Genomic DNA, 21,670 nt, shown 5'->3' on the forward strand with positions numbered 1-21,670 from the left:
ACTTCAGCTCAGGTCATTCTCATGGTTCCTGAGATCGAGGCCACATCACCCACATCAGGCTCTCTGCTGTCAGCACAGAGGATCTTTCCTCTGTCCCCCTATCTCTGCTTCTCCCCTGCTCATGTGCTCTCTCTCCCTCTCTCAAAAACAAACACTAAAAAAATAAAATAAAAATTGTTTTAGCCTCTCTTTTTTTAATTTCTCAAAATGATTCACTGCTTTAGATATCAAATTTGCTAATTTTTTGCTTGGCTTATTTACTATTGTTTATGTCTTTATTATTTCCTTTCTCTCACTTTTGATTCATTTTATTGTGTTTTTTTTTTAATGCTATCCTGAGTTGTATGCTTAGTTCACATTTTTCAGTGCTTTTGTTGTAAAAAATTTTAATATAATTTTGATATTTTTCTTTTTTTGTTTTTTTCTTTTTTCTTCATAAACTTAGAAATTCCACCCCGTACCTAAGGTTTATTATTTGTTCCAATTGAATTTCTTTTTGAGATAACAACCTTGATTCTAGTTTTAGCACTATTTTAAAGTGTATCAATAAGAATTTGGTCAAGAAAACTTAAACCACTGTAAATATTTTAAACAGAAAAGACAGAAGCAGTTTGTGTTCACATGGGATGAGCAACAATCTACATTTATAATTTTTCCATAGGTCTTATCTCCCATCTTCTGTCATAATAAAGTCTGAAGATATCTGGATCATTTGGACTTCCTTTAAAACATCACATTGTTCCACTACATTGATGGCATTACCTTGGTCAGATCAGGTAAGCAAGAGGTGGTGACCATGCTGAATGCCTTGATAAGACACATACGCTCCAGAGGGTGGGAGACAAGGCCTGTGCTTAGGAACTTGCCAGGATATCTTCTCTAAAGTAAAAGACAAATGATTTCATCTTGAACTGCCCTTCACAAAGAAGGCAGCACAAAACACAGGAATACTGCTCAGGCTGCCAGAGCAGGAAAGATTTCTGCAATGATCTGGCAAACCCTATGGTGTTGGAAGTGTCAATGGTGGGGGAAAACATTGTGTAATGTTTGAGGAAGAACCAGTGAGAGAATTACAATAGAGGACCCTGGTGTTCTGGAGCAAGGCCATGCCATCTGCAGCAGAGAATTACACTCTTTTTGAGAAACAATTTGTGTACTACTGGACCCTGGTAAGTGTGGAATTACTGAACATTGGACACTATGTCATCACATGACCAGAATGCCCATTATGAGCTGGGTTCTAACAGACCCACAAAGTGTAAGTTTGAGCAGACCTAGCAAAAATGTATTATAAAATGGAAGTGTCACATCCAGAACCAAATGCAAATAGGACCAAGGGCACAAGCAAACTGCATGAACTGGTAACTTGGATTTCCCCCTCCCTGCCTAATGCAAACTGTTGCACCCAAGCACCTCCCTCAGCTCATACCTATGGCTCTATATGAATTCCAGTATGACCAGGAGGAGGGAAAAACTTGTGTTTGGTTTACAGATGGGTTGGCTCAGTATGTAGGCACAAGCTGAAAATAGACAGCAGCCACATGACAGCCATACTTAGGACTGGCTTTGAAAGACAGTGGTAAGGGAGTGTCCTCAACAATGGGCAGAGCTTCAGGTGATATACCTGGTCACCCACTTTGTGTGACAAAATAAGTGGTCCAAAGCTAGACTGTATGTGGAATCACAGGTAATAGTGATTGCCTGGCCATCTTTTTTCCTAGAATAAAAAATATTCAAAGATTAAGAACAAGAAAATCTGGTGTGGAGATATGTGGATGTAGAAATGGGGAGAAGTATAGAAATCTTTGTATCATATGTTAATACCCACTAGAGAACATCTGCCAGAGAAAAGGTACTTAATAACCAACAAAATGGCTCAACCAATTGGTATCAGCCAGTCTCAGTCATCAGCCACCCCAGTGCTAGCACAATGGGCACAAGAATAAAGTGGCCATTGTAACAGAGATGGAGGCTAGCGATGAGGCCAAATATCACGGGCCCACTAAGATTTATTTAGCTGCTCCCATCAACAAATGTCCAATCTGACAGCAACAGAGACCAATGCTGAGTCCATAAGATGGCACAGTTCATCAAGGATTCCAACTAGCCACTTGGTGGTAAACTGACTCAGTTGGTCCCTTCAATCTTTAAAGGGCCAGTGGTACATTGTCACAGGAGTAGACATATATTCCAGGTTGAGGATGTGCCTTTCCTGCCTACAGGGCCTCAGCTGAGATAATCCAAAGAATTTCAGAGTATTTAATCTTCCAACAAAGGATTCCATGTAACATCCTGTCAGACGATGGGACCCACCTGACAGCAAAGGAAATGTGAGAGTGGGTCAGTGACCATGCAATTCACTGGCCACATCATCTACTGCACCGCTTGGAAGCTGGCAGCCTTATGGAGCATTGGAGCAGCCTGCTGAACGCAGGACTGAGGTGATATTTAAAGGCAATACTCCTAGAACTGGATGCCATCCTCCAGGAAGTAGTATATGCATTGAATCAAAGACCTTCATCTAGCATTGTATCCCCAATAGAAGATGGTGGTCTGGGAGCCAAGGAATGGAAGAAGAAATGACCACACTTACTGTCACTCCCAATAACCAACTGGGGGCTTTGTGCTTCCTGTCTCCACAGGTGTAGACTCTGTAGGGTTAGGGGTCTTGTTCCCCAAAGGAAGCATACTTTTGCCAAGAGGCACAGCAAGAATCCAATGAATTACTAGCTAAGTCTTCTTTCTGGTGCACATTGGGCTTCTTGTGTCTAGGGACAAGACACAAGAAGTCACTATGTTAGCAGAGGTAACTGTCTGGTATACAACGAGGGAAGGGAGGAATATGTATGGAACCACATGAGCTACTTGGGTGCCTCTTATGACAGTAAAAGGATAGAAACAGCAACTATGGTCTGAGAAGGAGATGGCAACCAGGGGCCCAGAGCACTCCAGGAAGTTTGTGAGTCATGACATTAGGTAAACAACGGAGGCTGGCAGAGGTAGAAGCTCAGAGTGAAGGGAATCTAGAAAGGATAGGAAAGAGACAGAAGGTGAAGTATCATCAACTGCAGCCTCAAGATCAGGGCCAGGCTGTAGCTTTTCTGACCACCTCCCTCTTCTAAATTTTCCTTCAGGATGAAAGGTCTACTATGATTTTGAAGAAGCTACTCTTGGAGCATATATGGTAACTAAGGGTGCAAAATGGTGGACTCTGAAAGACAGGGAGATGAGTTTTCTAGATACCACTTCATAGAAGGTTTTGCTGCCTAGCTGCAAAGAGTGTGATCAGCAGACACTTCTGATGACAACTAAATGTCAGATCCTTCAGGGTCTGCCTCACAGAGAACTGCCTCACCTAAAGGGATGGCTTTCCTGGACAGCCCACACCAGATGACTGAGCAAGGCAGGGTTTAATGGTCTAGCCATTTCCACCTGACCCAGAGACAGTGCCACAATCACTCCAGAGCTCTCCATGAGTTGACCAAGGCTTTGTTAAACCTGCATTGCAGTCCGACTTTTCTCTCTGCTCACTCCTGTTTCTCCTCTCTTCCTTTCACAGGAGCTAATTACTAATAAGCATCTTTGTACCTCAACCTCTGTCTCATGTCTGGTTCAGGAGAACCCTAACGTTTATTTCACAAATAGAAATGAATCCTGCACTATAGTTGGTGCTGGGGCAAGAATACTTGTTTTTAAAAGTTTTCTATGCTCAGAGAATATAATTTGATCATAGCATAACTAGTGCATGGCAAAGGAACTGTTTTGTTGAGGATTTTTAATGTATTCATCATAGCTTTCAATGTGATATACTTTTACTTCTCTCCTAGTCTTCAACCTTAAGGGAAAACACTAATTTTATTTTACCAAAAACATAAGAAATTTTCTTCCAATGTAGTTTCTGTCTTCCCTCTAAAACAGAATTGAGGCATTGTCTAGTAACAAGGTGGGGAAATCAGTTTCCTCAACAGGAAACATAGTTTCTATTGGTCACCTCCCTCAGCTGTTTACTGAGAAGAATTTTTTTGATTTCAGTTACGGTAAAGCTCTTTGGATTTTAGCCAAATTCTCTGAGTTCAAAAGTACAAAGCTCTCTGGGAGGCTTGCTCTTTTTAAATATTTTTTCAGAGGTTAAAAATTAAATTTCAAAAGACTATCCAGGGTAGAGAAGAGACCCTGAAAGCCTCCAGCATGAAGCTTGCTCATGTTACTTTGTTATTTTTGTGCTTCTACAAAAGTTTTTGCAAGGTAAGTAACTCAATATTTATTAGATAAGCTATTTTAAGTAGATATTTTAAGTATTATAAAGATGTAAGAAAAATCTTAGAGATATTATTGACTTACTGATTACATAGTTCAGATACCAACTGTGCAGTATATAGTCAGTAACAAAGATTTTATGTTAATATCTTGATGAAAGAGCTTTAAGAAATTGCTTTCTTCATGTGCTCTTATCTGTGCATAGAAATTGAACTGAATGAGAACTTTACTAATATAGATCTGTTATTTACAGTAATCATATTAAATCAATAAATATTTACCAAACTCCTTCCACATGTAAGGTATAGTTCTGGGCAAATAGCATGTCTGGTCTCTTCCTTCAATAGCCCTTTGGTACAGTTGTAGAAAGATGGTTTAAAAATGACAATGAGGAAATAATAAGCAAGATTTAAATAACACTTGAGAAGAAACTGTTTCAAGACATTTAATCGCCATAAGTGTTACAAATGTCATGTGCCAAGGGACTTTAATGAGAGGGAAAATCCTTTCCTGCTAAGAAGTCAGGAAGGGTTTATGGACCAAGTGGGATATGAGCTGGATTCATAATTCTGGATTAGATTTGATCAGTGAAGAGAAAGAGAGTGATTTCCACCCTTTTCACCTGGAAAAAGCAGCAAGTGCTAGGCTAACAGGATAGCCAAGCACTAGTCTCCTTCAGATGAATAAATCCATTTGATTAGAGTGGAGACTTTGTAGGGAACTTGGGCAGTTAAAATTGATATGACAGACTGTAGCCAGGTTAGAAGGTCATCTATTAAGGTTAGAAACGTTTAAGATATTTTAGACAATTAACTGATGATTGCCTACTTTAGTGATCAAAGCATTTTGGAACAGGATTGAATTACAAAAATTGTTTTGTCTTAATACCAGCTTAGAGAAGCAGATATTTAAGGAAAACTACCTAAGACCAGCCTTACATACTTTAGGTTTCTTGTAACTTCTAAAATATGTATGAAATGTTTGTAATAGAGAACAACTGGAAATTAAGTGTTCATTGATAAGAAATTGATTCAATGAATGCGCATCTAAAAATGAACTATCATGTAGCCATTAAAATGATGCATTTTATATTTATTGAAAAAAAGCCCTTACTGAAATCTTATTTTTGTTACAGAAGAAAATATATACACATATATGTATCTGTGTGTATGTGTACACACACATACAAATAAACGCATGTAGCTGCTGAAATACATTGCAATTTAAAAGTTTCTGGAGGGTATATATCAAATAGATAACAGTTGGTATTTCCAAGTAATGAGATTACTGGTGATTTTTATTTTCTGTCATACATTTATCATGAATTTTAAGAATTCATTAATTCTGTTTTATTCATTATTCATTTTTTAAAATACCAAGTAAATGTGTTACTTTAGAATAAACAAAAATATATATATATATTTTCAATATATGAAATTTATTGTCAAATTGGTTTCCATACAACACCCAGTGCTCATCCCAAAAGGTGCCCTCCTCAATACCCATCACCCACCCTTCCCTCCCTCCCACCCCCCATCAACCCTCAGTTTGTTCTCTGTTTTTAAGAGTCTCTTATGCTTTGGCTCTCTCCCACTCTAACCTCTTTTTTTTTTTTTTTTTTCCTTCCCCTCCCCCATGGGTTTCTGTTAAGTTTCTCAGGATCCACATAAGAGTGAAAACATATGGTATCTGTCTTTCTCTGTATGGCTTATTTCACTTAGCATCACACTCTCCAGTTCCATCCACGTTGCTACAAAGGGCCATATTTTGTTCTTTCTCATTGCGATGTAGTACTCCATTGTGTATATAAACCACAATTTCTTTATCCATTCATCAGTTGATGGACATTTAGGCTCTTTCCATAATTTGGCTATTGTTGAGAGTGCTGCTATAAACATTGGGGTACAAGTGCCCCTATGCATCAGTACTCCTGTATCCCTTGGGTAAATTCCTAGCAGTGCTATTGCTGGGTCACAGGGTAGGTCTATTTTTAATTTTCTGAGGAACCTCCACACTGTTTTCCAGAGCGGCTGCACCAGTTTGCATTCCCACCAACAGTGCAAGAGGGTTCCCGTTTCTCCACATCCTCTCCAGCATCCATAGTCTCCTGATTTGTTCATTTTGGCCACTCTGACTGGTGTGAGGTGATATCTGAGTGTGGTTTTGATTTGTATTTCCCTGATGAGGAGCGATGTTGAGCATCTTTTCATGTGCCTGTTGGCCATCCGGATGTCTTCTTTAGAGAAGTGTCTATTCATGTTTTCTGCCCATTTCTTCACTGGGTTATTTGTTTTTCGGGTGTGGAGTTTGGTGAGCTCTTTATAGATTTTGGATACTAGCCCTTTGTCCGATATGTCATTTGCAAATATCTTTTCCCATTCCGTTGGTTGCCTTTTAGTTTTGTTGGTTGTTTCCTTTGCTGTGCAGAAGCTTTTAATCTTCATAAGGTCCCAGTAATTCATTTTTGCTTTTAATTCCCTTGCCTTTGGGGATGTGTCGAGTAAGAGATTGCTACGGCTGAGGTCAGAGAGGTCTTTTCCTGCTTTCTCCTCTAGGGTTTTGATGGTTTCCTGTCTCACATTCAGGTCCTTTATCCATTTTGAGTTTATTTTTGTGAATGATGTGAGAAAGTGGTCTAGTTTCAACCTTCTGCATGTTGCTGGTCAGTTCTCCCAGCAGCATTTGTTAAACAGACTGTATTTTTTCCATTGGATGTTCTCTCCGGCTTTGTCAAAGATTAGTTGGCCATACATTTGTGGGTCTAGTTCTGGGGTTTCTATTCTATTCCATTGGTCTATGTGTCTGTTTTCGTGCCAATACCATGCTGTCTTGATGATGACAGCTTTGTAGTAGAGGCTAAAGTCTGGGATTGTGATGCCTCCTGCTTTGGTCTTCTTCTTCAAAATTACTTTGGCTAATCGGGGCCTTTTGTGTTTCCATATGAATTTTAGAATTGCTTGTTCTAGTTTCGAGAAGAATGCTGGTGCAATTTTGATTGGGATTGCATTGAATGTGTAGATAGCTTTGGGTAGTATTGACATTTTGACAATATTTATTCTTCCAATCCATGAGCAGGGAATGTCTTTCCATTTCTTTATATCTTCTTCAATTACCTTCATAAGCTTTCTATAGTTTTCAGCATACAGATCTTTTACATCTTTGGTTAGATTTATTCCTAGGTATTTTATGCTTTTTGGTGCAATTGTGAATGGGATCAGTTTCTTTATTTGTCTTTCTGTTGCTTCATTGTTAGTGTATAAGAATGCAACTGATTTCTGTACATTGATTTTGTATCCTGCAACTTTGCTGAATTCATGTATCAGTTCTAGAAGAAAAATATATTTTTGAGAAAATATTTCGGCCACATTTTTGATTCCAGGAACAAAAACAATAAAAAAGAAAACAAAATAGTATTTTTCACTTACAGAAAGGGAAAGAGCTTCTTTTACTGAATAATCATCCAATAATAAAGTTTCCTTCTTTCCTTTAAAAAACAGCATTTTGAGAGGAATTGTCATATTTGTGAAAATTTCAGAACTTCTTAAAATATTAGTTTATGAAAGATAATGGAATGCTAAGAGATAACCATTTTTAAATGGAAGTTACCATAGAAACAACATAAATGTGTTGAAAGAAGTTTTAAAATGTACATCTGGGAGAAAGAAATTTTTGTTATTTTAAAAACTGGGACCAGATTTCTTTCTAAGGAATAAAAAGCCCCACTCCCTTTTATATCAAAACCCTGTACAGGGATTTTTTTTTCTTCCAAATTTTTATTTAAATTCAAGTTAACATATAATGTAGTATTGGTTTCAGGAGTGGAATTTAGTGATTCATCATTTACACTTACATCCAGTGCTCATCGCAACAAGTGCCCTCCTTGATGCCCATCACCCATTCATCCCATTCCCCCCACCCACCTTCTTCTAGCAACCGTCAGTTTGTTCTCTATAGTTAAGAGTCTCTTATGGTTTTACTCCCTCTCTGTTTTTATCTTACTTTTTCTTCCCTTCCCCTATGTTCATCTGTTTTGTTTCTTAAATTCCACATATGAGTAAAATCATATGGCATTTGCCTTTTTCTGACTGACTTATTTTACTTAGCATAATATACTCTAGTTCCATCCCTGTCATTGCAAATGGTAACATTTCATTCTTTTTGATGGCTGAGTAATATATATATATATATATATACATATATATATATATATATATATATATATGTATATATATATATATATATATATATATATATTCCTATGTTGATATATACATCTATCTATATACACACCACATCTTCTATATCCATTCATCAGTCAATGGACATTTGGGCTCTTTCCATAATTTGGCTATGATTGGTAGTGCTACTATAAACATTAGGGTGCGTGTGCCCATTTGAATCAATGTTTTTGTATCCTTTGGATAAATACCCAGTAGTGCAATTGCTGGGTCGTAGGATAGTTCTACTTTTAACTTTTTGAGGAAGCTGCATACTGTTTTCCAGAGTGTAAAACAGTTTGCATTCCCATCAACAGTGTAAGAGGGTTCCCCTTTCTCTACATCCTCACCAACATCTGTTGTTTCCTGAGTTGTTAATTTTATCCCTTCTGACAGGTGTGAGATGGTAGGTATCTCATTGTAGTTTTGATTTGTATTTCCCTGATGATGAGTGATGTCGAGCATTTTTTCATGTGTCTGTTAGTCATCTGTATGTCTTCTTTGGTGTCAACCAAGAATTCTATATTGAACAAAACTATCCTTTAAAAATAAAGGGGAAATTAAGATATTTTCAGATAAACAAAAGCTGATGGAATTAATTTCTACTATACAAGAAAATCACTACAAGAAAAAGCATCCTTCAGGCTGAACAAAAATACATTAGACAATAACTTGGAGTCATATAAAGAAATAAAGAACTTCAATAAAGATAACTATATAGGTAAATACAAAAGCAAGTGTAATTTTATTTTTGATTTGTAAGTCTTCTTTTTACTTTACATTATTTAAAAGAAGAATATATAAAAATAATTATAAATCTATGTTAACGAGCATACAATGCATAAAGATGTAATGTGTGACCATAACAACATAAAGAGAGGATGGAACTGTATAAGAGCAGAGTTTTTATATGCCCTTGAAGCTAAGTTGGTATCAATTCAAACTAGATTGCTATATATTTAAGATGTTAAGTATAATCTCCATGGCAACCACAAAAAAAAAAAAGGTTAAAAAGATACAGAAAAGGAAATGATAAGAAAACCAAAACAATTCACTACAGAAAAATCAGCTAAACTCAAAAGAAGTCAGTAATGGAAGAAATAAAGAACAACAAAGGTAGAATACATAGAGAAGAAAATCACAAAAATGGCAGAAGTGAGGCCTTCCTTAAAAACAATTTAAATGTAAGTGTGTTAAATTCTCCGATGAAAGGCAGAGATTGGCAGAATTTATTTTTTAGAAAACTAACCATGATCCCACTATATGCTGTCTGCAAGAGACTCACTTTATATCCAAAGACATAAATAGATTGTAAGTGAAAGGGTGGAAAGCTATGTTAATGCAAAGAGTAACCAAAAGAGAACTAGAAGCGACCACACTAATATCAGAAAAAAATTGACCTTAATTTTGTTTTGTTACAAGAGACAAAGAAGAACATTTAGATTGATAAAAGAGTTCAGTTAAAATATTTAATAATTGTAAACATAAACATACCAAACAGTAGAGCCCAAAATATATGAGACAATGACATAATTCAAGGGAAAAAGAGAATTTTATAATAATAATTGGAGACTTCTATATCCCACTTTCCATAATGGATAGAAAATCTAGACAAGATTAATAAGAAAATAGAGGATTTTAACAGCACTATAAATCATCCTGACCTAAGAACCACACATATAGAGCACCACACCCACCAAAAGCAGAATACACATTTTTCTCAAGTGTACATAAAACATTCTCCAGAATAGAACCATATGTTAGGCCACAGAACATATCCCAATAAATTCAAAAATATTGAAATCATAAGAAATTGTTCCTCTAAAAATAATGGAATAAAGCTAGAAATCAGTAACGGAAGGAAAACTGGAAAATCCACAAATAGGTGGAAATAAAGTAATATACTCTTAAACAACCAGTAGTCAAAGAAATCACAAATTAGAAAATACTTGTAGATAAACAAAGACAGAAATACAACATACCAAAACATATGAGAAGTGGCAAATGTAATCTCGCAGTAAGTACCTACATTAAAAAAGAACAAAGATCCATAATCAAACACCTAACCTTACACCTTAAAGAACCAGAAGAAGAGTAATCTAAAACCACAGCTAGGAGAAGGAAAGAAATAGTACAGATTAGAATGGAGAGTTTTTATCATGAACAGATATTGAATTTTGTCAAATGCTTTGTATTTCTATAGTGTCAGTTTTTACTTCTCTCTCATCTGATTTTACTTATTTCTGTCTTCTATTTTTCTTGATAAGTCTGGCTAAAGGTTTATCAATTTTGTTTCACAAAGAACCGACTCTTGGTTTTATTGATTTTGTTTTTGTTTTTTTAGTCTCTATTTCATTTATTTCTGCTCTGACCTTTATTATTTCCTTCCTTTCACTAACTTTGGGCTTTGTTCCTTTTCTGGTTCCTTTAGGTATAGGGTTAGATTGTTTATTTGAGATTTTTCTTATTTCCTGAGGTAGGTCTGTATTGCTATAAATTTTCCTCTTAGAATGACTTTTGTTGCATCCCAAATATTTTGGGCCATTATGTTTTCATGTTCATTTGTCTCCATGTATTTTTTTATTTCCTATTTGATTTCTTCATTGACCCATTGATTATTTAGTAGTATGTTGTTTAACCTCTAAAAAAAAAAAAAAAAAAAAAGAATATAGATAGAAAAAATAAAGTATAGTAAGATAATAGAATTAATAGATCTTTGAAAAGATCAGCTAAATTGACAAACCTTAGCTAGACTGACGGAAAAAAGGAAGATTCAAATAAAATCAGAAAGTGGGGACATTACTGCTGACCTTACAGAAATCAAAAGAATGATGAGAGTACTATGAACAATCATATGCCAACAAAGTAGATAACCTAAATGAGTGTACAGATTCCTAGAAACACACACATTACCAAAACTGACTCAAGAAAAAATAGTAAATCTGAACAGACATATAACAAGAGATTGAATCAGTAATTTTTAAAAAATCTCATCAAAGAAAGGTCCAGTATCAGATGGTTTCACTGATAAATTCTACTAAACATTTATAGAAGAATTAACTAACTTGACAATAAATTATTTTTAAAAAATAATAAAAATGCTAATACAATTATTGGAATCAATTATAAAAAATAAATAATAAAACTTGGTGGCTTAAAAAAAATAAAGAAGTAACACTAATTCATCTCAAACTCTAACCCCAAAAGAGAAAAGGAGTGAATACTTACTAATTAATTCTGAGTCCAACATTACCCTGATAACAAACTCAAAGATACCACAAAAAAGGTACAAAGAAGAGAAAAAAGCTGCTTTCTTCACTGACCTCTCCCTCATATCAAATATGCCCAGAGATTGCCAGTATTCTTCGTTCATTTGTGTAGATCCAGATTTCCATCCAGCATAATTTTCCTTCTGCTTAAAGGACTTTTTTTTTAACTTTTCTTATAAGGTGGGTATGCTAGTGATTAATTCTTTCAGCTTTTGTGTCTGAAGAGGTTGTTATTTGCCTTAAAATTTTTAACGATATTTTTGCTAGGTATAGAATTATGTCAGTAGAGGACACCTCTCTCAGGGATCACTACCCTTCTTTGCCTGATGTTCAGTATCTTGAAAATCATTGCTTTCTATATTGTGTCCATTTCCTGATTGCTTTAGGCAGAAAGGTCAATCTGGTCCCTATTATTTAATCTTGACTGGAAACAGAATTCCCATTTAATTTAATTTTAATTAATTTTAATTTACATAGCCACATTTGGCTAGTGACTCCTATATTAGATAGCATAGTTAGCAATTGCCAGGATTACTGAGATTGAGTTTTTAAATCACAAATGTTAACTTCAAATATGCATATTTTTTAAAATGTATCCTTTAATAGACCTTGTATTATAAAGTGTAAGTTAAATCAGTCAACTCTCAGTTCAGCTCTGATAGAGGCAGTCTCATATACGTTATACATTAGAATTGTTCAAGCTCATTTCAGGTACAGTTCCTGTCTCCAAACTCTGTGTTACCACATTTTTTTGAATGTAAATAGATTCAAAATAAACAGTGTTGTAACAATGAATTGTAAGGATGAAGAAACAAAAGTTGAGTTTTCAGTTTTGTCATTCTAATTGCCATTTGGAATTTGTGTGTGTGTGTTTTGTTTTTCCAGAAAGAGAGAGAGGTGGGTGAGAGGCAGAGGGAGGGAGAGAATCCCAAGCATGCTCCACACTCAGCACAGAGCCCAACATAGGGCTCGATCCCATGACCAACTGAGTCATCCAGGTTCCCCTGGAACTTTTGTTTTTAAAGCATAAAATAGTGGGGCACCTGTGTGGCTCAGTTTGTTGAGTGTCCAATTCTTGATTTCAGCTCAGGACATGAACTCACAGTTCATGGGTTCAAGCTCTGTGTGGGGCTCAGCACTGAGAGCATGGAACCTGCTTGGGATTCTCTCCTCTCTCCCCCTCCTCTGCTCTTCCTCTCTCTCAAAATAAATAAAGAAACATTTTTTAATAATATAAAGTGTAAAGTAGTAAACTGGTGCAGACTGAAAGGTGAAATATTTTTGTTTGCCAAGTGCAAACAATAGTACAAAAAGACATATTTTACCAAATTTGAATAATATCTTTAAAGTTTATTTCTTCTGAAACAGAGACAGAGAGAGAGCAGAGGAGGGACAGAGAGTGAGCGAGAGAATCTCAAGCAGGCTCTGCACTGCCAGCACAGAGCTGGAAGCGGGGCTCAAACTTACCAACTGTGAGATCATGACCTGAGCCAAAATCAAGAGTTGGACACTTAATGGACTGACCCACCTAGGAGCCCTGAATAATATCTTTGAAATGAAATTTATTCTGGGGCTCCTGGGTGGCTCAGTCAATTGAGCATCTGACTCTAGATTTCAGCTCATGTCATGATCCCCGGGTCATGGGTTCAAGCCCTGTGTCAGGCTCTGTAGTAAACATGGAGCCTATTAAAAAATAAATACATAAATAAAATTTTTTAAAAATAAAATGAAGGGTGTTTGGTGGCTCAGGCAGATAGACGTCTGACTTTGGCTCAGGTCATCATCTTGTGGTCTGTGAGTTCGAGCCCTGCATCAGGCTTTGTGCTGACAGCTCAGAGCCTGGAGCCTGCTTCAGATTCTGTCTCTCCCTCTCTCTCTGACCCTCCCTGCTTGAGTGTGTGTGTGCGTGTGCACACTCTCTTTTTCTGTCTCTCAGAAATAATAAATGAATAAGCTTTAAAAATAAATAAAATGAAATTCATTCTTATTCTCGATGTATTTAACCGCTATTAAATGGCAGTATTATTTATTACTATTACAGGTATAGGTATAACTTTTTCCTTTTTCATTAAATAAACATACTCAAAAATATTTATTTTTTTCCTTTACTTTGCAGTATTTTTTACTCTTATTTTTTTGTAAGCATGGTTTTATGTATGAATTTCAATGAAAGAAAATGTTTACTGTTTACATTTTTCTGCATAATTTATTGTTCATTTTTTCATGATTTTCACTGGAAATAATTTTATTGTGTAGGGGGTAGTGTTTAAAAAGTATCTGTTCTATGTGTCAAATGTACTAGGCTTGCCATTTTTCAATAGACAAACAATTTTTTGCAACTCCTATTCCAGACAAAGTGCTGGTTTCTTTAACATATAGAGTTCCTATAGAAAAACAAACAAGAAAAAAACCCAGTATACATCAGCAAAATATATGGTTAGTGCAAGAAGAAAGAAATAAAAACCTCTCAAGTTTGAGCATATTGAAAGATGTTCAGTCTCACTGAGGGAAAAAATGCAAATAAAACTGTACTCTGATAACATTTTTCTGTACCAAATTGGCAAAGATAAAAGTTTAGTAAGGTATATGTATGTAATCAAGATTATGGATAATAGACACTGTCATATATTAATGGTGGGAATGCAAATGACAACCTGTATAGAGAGAAATTAGGCAATACCTTCCAAAATTAAGACTGCTGAGGCACCTGGGTGGCTCAGCCAGTTAGGCTTCTGACTTTGGCTCAGGTCATGATCTCTCAGTTTGTGAGTCTGAGCCCTGCATCAGGCCAGCTCTGTGCTGACAGCTCAGAGCCTGGAGCCTGCTTTGGATTCTGAGTCTCCCTCTCTCTCTGTCCCTCCCCCACTCATGCGCGCTCTCTCTCTCTCTCTCTCTCTCTGCCTCTCAAAAATAAATAAACATTAAAAAAATTAAAACATTAAAAAGACTTTTTTTAATTGATTCAGCAATTTCACTCCCAGGTAACTATTGACAGATATACTTAGTATATGTGGGAAATAATGTGTATCATATAAAGATTATTGCCACATTGGTTATAATAACAAAACATTAGAAACCATCTGTATTCCCTTCCAGGGGCTACTTACAAGGCCACTGGTTACAAATTACATTGGTATTAGGGGACAGAGTTAGAAAGTAAAATATGGGCTCATGTGTGGAAAGATTCACAAAGAACTTTTTTAAGTTTATTTTGAGAGATACAGAAATAGCATGAATGGGGAGGGGCAGAGAGAGAGAAGGAAAGAGAGAATCCCAGGTAGGCTCTGCACTGTCAGCACAGAGCCCAATGGGGGGGGGGGGGGGGGGGGGGGCTTGAACTCAGGAAATCCCAAGATCATGACCGGAGCAAAAACCGAGAGTTGGACGATTAACCAACTGAGCCACCCAGGTGCCCCACGAAGAGCTATTAAATGAATGACTCTGAGGTGGGCCTGGGTAGGTTGAATGGATAAGGGAAAAAAGGAAACATACGTTTTACAGGCACTCTTTCGAACCTTTTTGTAATATTCATTTGTGCTTCCTATTTTTAAAAAATTAATTAAAAATGAAAACAACAGGAGACTCAGCGGACTGCAGAGAGCTGAGCAGACACTACATCTCCGCTAAAAGTGATGTGGCCCCGGCGTCATCGCGGGGCGGGTAACCTGGCGAGGGCGGGCGGGACAGCCCCAGAGAGCGGAGAGAAGGCCGGGGTTTCCCCGAAGACCTGGCCCTGAGGATCCCTCACCGCGAGGAAGGACCATTGCTATGGAAACCAGAGCGTGGGGCGGCCTGGGATTGTGGCTCCCAGATTGTGGTGGCCGGTCTTCTCTCTCCCCGAGACCCTCGCCCGCTTCAGGCAAGGTTGCTTCCTAAACGAACCTGCTCTCTCGCCCACGAGAGGAAGTTTCCCATGGCACAGCCTAGCAGAAAGATGCAGCCTTTGTGCTTCACTGGCCGCTGACCCGTTGGCCTGATGACAGCACCCCGCGTACCTTTCCGGTTCGGTTCCGGCAGCCATCGGTCAGCGGCGTCTCACAGATCACCAGCAGCCTATACGTCAGCAATGGGGTGGCTGCCAACAACAAGCTCATGGTCTCCAGCAACCGGATCACCACGGTCATCAACGTCCCGGTAGAAGTGGTGAACACTTTGTATGAGGACAGGTGCCGGTGGCTGACACACCCATCTCACGTCTCTGTGGACTTCTTTGACCCCACTGCTGACCACATCCACAGTGTGGCGATGAAGCAGGGCCGCACGCTGCTGCACTGCGCTGCTGGCGTGAGCCACTCAGCTGCCCTCTGCCTTGCCTACCTCATGAAGTACCATGCCATGTCCCTGCTGGACACCCACACGGGACCAAGTCATGCCGGCCCATCATCCGGCCCAACAATGGCTTTTGGGAGCAGCTCATCCACTATGAGTTCCAGCTGTTTGGCAAGAACTCCGTGCACATGGTCAGCTCCCCTATGGGAGTGATCCCTGACATCTAGGAGAAGGGGGTCCGTTTGATGATTCCACTTTGAGCCATCTCACCAGCCTCTGTGCCCAGGTCAAAGGTGCAGATCTGCTGTTGACCAAGATCTGAACTTAAACATTCTACTGTTGTTACAGAAAAAACAGATGATGCCTTTTATAAGGAGCAGGAAAAAAAAGGAAAGGTGCTGTAGCTTTTAACCTTATTATCCATATCTTCAAAGATTAAGTTCACTAACTGTAGGATGGTGCAGGTAAGTTTCCTACCCTGTGAGTGACAGGTCATGGCTGCTGGCCAGATGGGAGAGAGAGGCAAGTGCCCAGGTCAAATGGACCAGTGCCTAAAGCATATGGCAAGCTTGGAAGCCTGCTGCCCTCCCGCAGACCGACCAACCCACAAACGAGTCAGCCACTATTCCACTTCACTCTTTCAAACCCGAAGCCAGAGCCTTAAGCATCATGGCGCCTCCTGTGCCACTCACAGTCAGTGCCAACCTACTAGATAAGTGGCATTCAGGTGGTGCTCTGGGAGCCCTGGGGGCCCAGGCCAACCCTGCTTCTACCTTCAGCCACAGGGACCCAACTCTGGTTTTCTGGGTTGGATTTACACATGACATAGTTTTCAAAGAAAGCATTCCATTGTATAAAATTTACGAAAAAAAATTTTTGAGTGCTATTGTAGGTGGCAAGGTCTCAGAGTACCCATGGCAGTCCCCCACCAGCCTTTGATGGTGGCATTAGTTTCCTTCTTAGAGGCACACGTGGAGAGAAGGCCTGGCATCAGGCTTCAGGGGTTCCTCTTGTAGGTCTTGATTTGGAAGGCCAGAGCTACAGACTGGAACCTAGCCTTGTCACCTCCTCCCCATATGATCTGGGACCTCTTGGAGCCTCAGCTTTCTCATCTGTCCAAGCAATGACAGCCCTTTTCTCACAGCATTGTCATGAAGATTCAGCAATTCCTTAACATGGTGCCTGACACACAGTCAGGGCTTATGGTAGCAACTCTAGGCATGAATGATGCTTTGGCCCTGCTGGTCCTGGTTAGCACGGTCATCCTCACAATTCCCCCATCTTTGCACAACCCTTTACTGTTTACAAAATGCTCTTCCAAAAAGGTCCTCCTGTGTGGAAAAAAAAAAAAAAAAAAAAGGTTTAAGTCCCTTCACACCCTACTTCATGAGAGGCCTAGCTTCTTAGCCTTTTCAGAGTTCCCATTGCATTTAATCCATGTGTGCCCTGGGAATCCTGAAGCAAGGAGCACTCTTCCAGATTCCCCACAAAGGCCTTGTTTAGATTGCTTACCACTAAAGCCAGTGCCCTGGTCTGGCTAACCACCTGGGTCTATGAGGGCACATGCCAAAAGGACAAATGAGTGGGCCCAACCTATAGACCCTGAAATCCAAGATGGTTCAAACCTCCCAAGGACCTGAGGATCTGACTCAAGACCAGCGATTCTAATCCAGAGGTTTTCAAATGAACAATATAGGAGACAGACAAAAGCACAACTTGTCTGTGGGTCCACCAGTGGAAGCCAAATGCCTTCTTCCAAACCTACCCCACCCCAACTTCCATGACGGGCTTGCCCAACGGTACAATTTTAGAGTGTGGGGGAGAAGGAAAATCACTGCTGTAGACTGACTTCTTGTTTTACAGGCGAATAAACAGACCCACAAACACCAGGGCTGGTGTGGCAGAGTCCACACACAGCAGACTTTCTGGAAGAAACCCAGGTGGAAAATTTCTTCTATAGCCTTTTTAAAAAGAATTTGATTGGGACATGTCTTATCTTCATTTTTAAAAACTTTGAATTAATATACCATAAAAATCAACTTTTTTGTATGTACAGTTCTGTTTTAACACATTTGTGTAACTACCTCTGCAGTTAGAACACAGCAGTTCCATCACCCAAAAAATTCTCTGATGCCACCTCTTTGTTGTCAAACCTTTGCTCCACCCAAGCCTCTGGCACACACCAATCTGTTCTCCATTCCTGAAGATTTGCCTGTTCTGGAATGTCACATCCATAGCATCATACAGGATGTAATCTCTGGAGACTGGCTTCTTTCAGTATGTCTTTGAGATTCATTCAGGTTGTTTTTCATAGCTAAGTAGTGTTCCAATGTGCAGATGTACCACAGTTTGTTTTAACTTTCACCCATTGAAGGATATTTGGGTTGTTTCCAGTTTGGGGTGATTTTGAATAAAACTGCTACAAATGTTAAAAAAAAAAATGAAAACAACAACATTTCAGCCATCTTACCTTCATAATAAAAAACAAGACCAAGAAACAAGGCCAATGATTTTTTTTAATTTCTGAGGCAAAAATAATGGAATTGACCCAAAGTAATATTTCCAATTTTTAAAGGAGAATAGGGTATAAGTGCCCAGCGTACCTGCACACATCATATAACCATTTTCCTCCATTTCCAATAACAAAATACTGGTCTTGGGAAAAATGGGTAGTTATTTAAAAAATAAAACATGGCACAAAAACAGACACTCAGATCAATGGAACAGAATAGAGAACCCAGAAATGGACCCACAAACGTATGGCCAACTAATCTTTGACAAAGCAGGAAAGAATATCCAATGGAATAAAGACAGTCTCTTCAGCAAGTGGTGCTGGGAAAACTAGACAGCGACAGGCAGAAGAATGAACCTGGACCACTTTCTTACACCATACACAAAAATAAACTCAAAATGGATGAAAGACCTAAACATAACATCAAAATCCTCAAGGAGAAAGCACGCAAAACCTCTTTGATCTTGGCCACAGCAACTTCTTACTCAACACGTCTCCAGAGGCAAGGGAAACAGAAGCAAAAATGAACTACTGGGACCCCATCAAAATAAAAAGCTTCTGCACAGCAAAGGAAACAATCAGCAAAACTAAAAGGCAACTGACAGAATGGGAGAAGATATCTGCAAACGACATATCAGATAAAGGGTTAGTATCCAAAATCTATAAAGAACTTATCAAACTCAACACCCAAAAAACAAATAATCCAGTGAAGAATTGGGCAAAAGACATGAATAGACACTTCTCCAAAGAAAACATCCAGATGGCCATGAAAAAATGTTCCACATCACTCATCATCAGGAAATACAAATCAAAACCATAATGAGATACCACCTCACACCTGTCAGAATGGCTAATGTTAACTCAGGCAAAAACAGATGTTGGCAAGGATGCAGAGAAAGAGGATCTCTTTTCACTGCTGATGGGAATGCAAACTGGTGCAGCCACTCTGGAAAACAGTATGGAAGTTCCTCAAAAAATTAAAAATGGAACTACCCTATGACCCAGCAATTACACTCCTAGGTATTTATCCAAGGGATACAGGTATGGTGTTTCGAAGGGACACATGCATCCCAATGTTTATAGCAGCACTATCAACAATCGCCAAAGTATGGAAAGAGCCCAAATGTCCATTGGTGGATGAATGGATAAAGAAGATGTGGTATACATATACAATGGAGTATTACTCAGCAATCAAAAAGAATGGAATCTTGCCATTTGCAACTACATGGATGGAACTGGAGCATATTATGCTAAGCAAAATTAGTCAGTCAGAGTAAGACAAATATCATATGACTTCACTCATATGAGGACATTAAGACAGAGCAGATGAACACAAGGGAAGGGAAGCAAAAATAATATAAAAACAGGGAGGGGGACAAAAACATAAGAGACTCTTAAATATGGAGAACAGAGGGTTACTGGAGGGGTTTTGGGAGGGGGGATGGGCTAAATGGGTACGGGGTATTAAGGAATCTACCCATGAAATCATTGTGGCACCATATGCTAACTAACTTGGATGTAAATTTAAAAAGTTTAATAAAAAAACAAGAACAAAAAATAATAAAATTCAAATTCTTTATGTGAATTAAACAATTCATCATTATTTATAAATAGAGAAACATTACTTTTTTATCTGTATAGAATGGCTATAGTTAAGGATCTGGTTGTTGGGTGTCAGAGCATGGCTTTGTATCAGAAACAGGTATGATACAAGATAGGCAGATCCAAGGAGAGAAAACAATTGTAGAAAAAAAATTGCTAGTGGAAAGCACGATGAGAAGGAACTAAAACTATAGGGGTCTTAAAACTCTTCCAGTGGAAAGACTTCCCATATATTTGATAATTTCAGGATATAAGCTGTTTATTTACTTCTGGAGGAAAGACAAAATTCTATATTGTTTACGGTTTTTGAAGCTTTTCCATTTTTAACCTCAATGCTTTCCAGGAAAATGATTATTGTACCAGTTACTTAATGCCATAATAATAAAATCACCACAAAATCTCAGTGGCATAAAACTTTACTTAGTATGCTAGTCTGCATGTTGGTTGGCAGTCAACTGATCTAAGCTGAGCTCAACTAGAGTGGTTCTTCTTTGCTAGTCTGGCCATGTTCTTCTCATAGCTATGGCAAAGAAGCAAAGGACAAACCCAACCGGACAAAAAGTTTCCAATCTGTTGTAACACATCTGCTGACTTCCTGTTAAACAAAAGCAAGTTACATGGCCAGACCCAGAGTCTAGAGTTAGGAAAATACACCCTGCCCCCAGTGAGAAGCAAGACAAAGGACTTGGGTGAAGGGAGGTTAGAAGAACTGGGGCCACTTGCAATCTACTACAATTACCATCATATTTGCATTTGTATAAGGTCTTAAATGTTTATTTGTGTTTTCCCTGGTATTTATTTTTATTGGATCCTTAGAACAGCTCTGTGGGGATATTTTTATTTTCCACATTTTATAGAAGAGCAGAATCAGAAAGGTAAAGTCACTTACCTAAGCACACACAACTACTTAAGCAGTAGAAGGGGGAAGTGGTGGCCTTTTCTGTGCTTTGTCATAGTTGATCATTCTTTTTCTTTTGTTTGTAGGATACAGATGAAAATCAAGAACAATGGACAAAGAAACCACAGGTAAAGCTATACAGCTGTATACTGGGGTGAATAGGAGATTGTTTCTTGTTTTCTAACTACCAATCATCTGTCTCAAATTGTTTCATTGTAGTCCTGCCTAGAATAAAAAGACAAAGTTTACATCAAAATAATTGCTGCATCATTACAAATGCCAAGGAAAGGGCCAAAAGAAAACAAAACAAAAACAAACCCATAGACACAAAAAAGCAACAGTAACTGAAGGAGTTGAGTCATGATTTGAAGATGAATAGGCTAGAGTCATAACTGCTACAAATTGTTGAACATGTGCTTCTAGTATATGTGAATATATTTTATAAATAATAAATACACTGCTATATAAATAATGCACCTTAAAACACAATTTTAAGCACATAGATAATATTTTAATAACTTTCATCAATCATTAATGGGATAATGTCATTAAATATACTTTATTATTTTTCAAAATTTTCATTTGATTTAGTGGCATATTAACTGGAAAAAATACTTCACAAAGAGCAACATACAATAAACACGTA

General features: G+C 38.1%; 1 protein-coding gene and 1 pseudogene across 8 annotated transcripts in view; both read left to right on the forward strand.

Moving 5' to 3' along the window:
* CFI (complement factor I) overlaps nucleotides 1-21,670 on the forward strand; it is a 90,585-nt gene that overhangs the window by 26,900 nt on the left and 42,015 nt on the right. For 5 of the 8 annotated variants that reach the window (XM_042935692.1, XM_042935689.1, XM_042935695.1 and 2 more), the window contains exons 2-5: nucleotides 662-776; nucleotides 2,223-2,441; nucleotides 3,135-4,245; nucleotides 21,111-21,152. In XM_042935692.1, coding sequence (XP_042791626.1) covers nucleotides 4,189-4,245; nucleotides 21,111-21,152 — 99 coding nt within the window. In that variant the 5' untranslated portion in view covers nucleotides 662-776; nucleotides 2,223-2,441; nucleotides 3,135-4,188. The remainder of the gene's footprint in view (nucleotides 1-661; nucleotides 777-2,222; nucleotides 2,442-3,134; nucleotides 4,246-21,110; nucleotides 21,153-21,670) is intronic. The other 3 variants (XM_042935697.1, XM_042935693.1, XM_042935690.1) reach the window with 2 other exon arrangements.
* LOC122217212 lies at nucleotides 15,309-16,272 on the forward strand (annotated as a pseudogene).

The sequence above is a fragment of the Panthera leo genome, chromosome B1 (genome assembly GCF_018350215.1).
Source record: "Panthera leo isolate Ple1 chromosome B1, P.leo_Ple1_pat1.1, whole genome shotgun sequence".
Taxonomy (NCBI): domain Eukaryota; kingdom Metazoa; phylum Chordata; class Mammalia; order Carnivora; family Felidae; genus Panthera; species Panthera leo.